General features: G+C 47.7%; 1 protein-coding gene across 1 annotated transcript; it reads right to left on the bottom strand.

Annotated features, from left to right (window-relative positions):
- Window positions 1-314: 314 nt before the first annotated feature.
- Window positions 315-1,563, bottom strand: LOC124275506 (putative uncharacterized protein DDB_G0288537). Its single transcript, XM_046711089.1, has 2 exons — window positions 1,356-1,563; window positions 315-1,108 (listed from the first exon to the last, which is right to left on the bottom strand). The coding sequence occupies exons 1-2, from the start codon at window positions 1,561-1,563 to the stop codon at window positions 315-317; spliced, it is 1,002 nt and encodes a 333-aa protein (XP_046567045.1).
- Window positions 1,564-1,766: the final 203 nt, after the last annotated feature.

Here is a 1,766-nt window from a genome sequence, read left to right as displayed (position 1 = left end):
CCTGTGTATTGATGTTCACATCCTTTTGTTCGGCAGTATTGATACCAATTAACCCTTGTCCTGCACCACACTGTATTTATATTGCATAATGTCTGTATGTCACAGATTCTTATTACTATGTTCCAATAACCTCATGTCTGGGGTACCATTTCATTGTCCATGCACAGAGAACAAACAATCACGAATTGCATTGTCAAAATTTAATGAAACATAAATAAAAACCAAAACGAACAATAAACAAAGCACTAGTGTCACACAGTTCACTACGGAGAACTGGAATCATCCAACTCCTCACAGCAGCGTCTCAGTACACTTCAAATGTTGGAGAGGCTTGGCTCACTCCCACTTGTGATGTCTCTGGCAACAGGGGTGGATGTCGGCGTTGACGTACAGGTCACGGGGGGACAACTCATTAGTCTTGGCGGTTGTTCCTGTTGCTCTGCTGCTGAGGACGGTGGGGGCTGCCAGTAGTGTTGTTGCTGTTGTTGCTGCGACTGATGCTGGTTATGCTGTTGCTGAACAGGTCGAACTTGCTGTTGCTGCTGAGACTGTCGATGATGGAACTGTTGCTCTTGAAACTGATGATGATGAAGCTGCTGCACTTGCTGAGGAGGTTGCATGACTTCAGCTCTGTCCAAACAGTCGTTCATCAGTTGCTGAATCTTTATCTTGGCGTCCCCGTACACAGGTTTTGGCAGATTCTTTAGGATATCTCCCACCCAGCTTATGAATGTCACTCTCTCTGACTGGTCGGCTGACAGAACCTCTTGTCTCTGCTTCACCAGCTGCTCCATTGATGATAGTATCCTATCAGCTCTATCGTCAAGGCTGGATATACATGAATCGGATCCACCAGACTTGTGTTTCCCAAGGCTGCCCTGACTTAATGTTGATGTGGATACCGGTGTCACGGGCGTTGTACAGACGGTGGTGGTGGTGGGCGTTGGCTGTTTAACTGCTGGCATCTCTATGTCGAGTGGTATGTCCTCTGTCTCTTGTGATGTGGATGGCAGTGGTGATTCTTCAGTGGTTGAGGACGTGGAAGCGCCAGACCCAGCTGCAGCAGCGATCTTCGCTTTGAGGGCCACAACGTTCCTCCTCTGCACCTCTACGATGTGTGGGCAGAGGAAGCTGAACCTGTCATAAATCTACCTGTCCCTTTCGGACATCTGTATATCAACTTGTCCAGATTTCCAACGTCGCAATTTCCCCAATCGAGTCCGGACACTGTGGAACCATTGCTTCAGTTCATCTTCGGTCTTCCCCATACGATCGGCCTAGTCTGACCATACTTTTGCTTTCTGGTGCTTGTCACTCACGGATCGGAGTTTCTTGTTGTACAGACATTGGTTAACCCTGATGAAGTCCACCATGACCATTTTTCAACTTAATGTAAATTCGGGGCTTCTTGCTAGGGGCAGTGGCGGCATCAGTTTCAACAACACGAGCAACATCTGATTCTGCATCAATGTCATGTGGATCAGGAGCAGGTTCTGGATCTTGTGAGGGTTCTGGTGGGGGTGACCTCCTTCTCTTGGTACCCTTCTTCTGGGCTCTTGGCATAGTGATTTGCAGCAGAGATGTCTTGCAAATGAATGGCAGACAGTCAACCTCGCCACCAGGAGCAATTATTTCATAAGTGTTCCGTACTTTCCTATAGTATTCCGCAAATGTTCATTTTGTTCTGCGACCATTCCATAATAGTTCCGTGAACGTTCCGTGACCATTCCTCCATGTTCCTCGTTCCGTCCGTAATTCTTCCACGG

Source organism: Haliotis rubra, unplaced genomic scaffold (genome assembly GCF_003918875.1).
Source record: "Haliotis rubra isolate DU_JTF1 unplaced genomic scaffold, ASM391887v1 Scf2, whole genome shotgun sequence".
NCBI classification, from domain to species: domain Eukaryota; kingdom Metazoa; phylum Mollusca; class Gastropoda; order Lepetellida; family Haliotidae; genus Haliotis; species Haliotis rubra.
The sequence above is the reverse complement of the archived record's forward strand: the minus strand, read 5'-3'. Positions and strand labels throughout refer to the sequence as shown.

Excerpts from the sequence above, each read along its gene's own strand:
- LOC124275506 (XM_046711089.1), bottom strand. The coding sequence starts at position 1,563 with ATGCCAAGAGCCCAGAAGAAGGGTACCAAGAGAAGGAGGTCACCCCCA. Across the intron at positions 1,109-1,355 it reads TCATGGTGGACTTCATCAGG|AGGTGCAGAGGAGGAACGTT; the intron begins GTTAACCAATGT and ends CACACATCGTAG.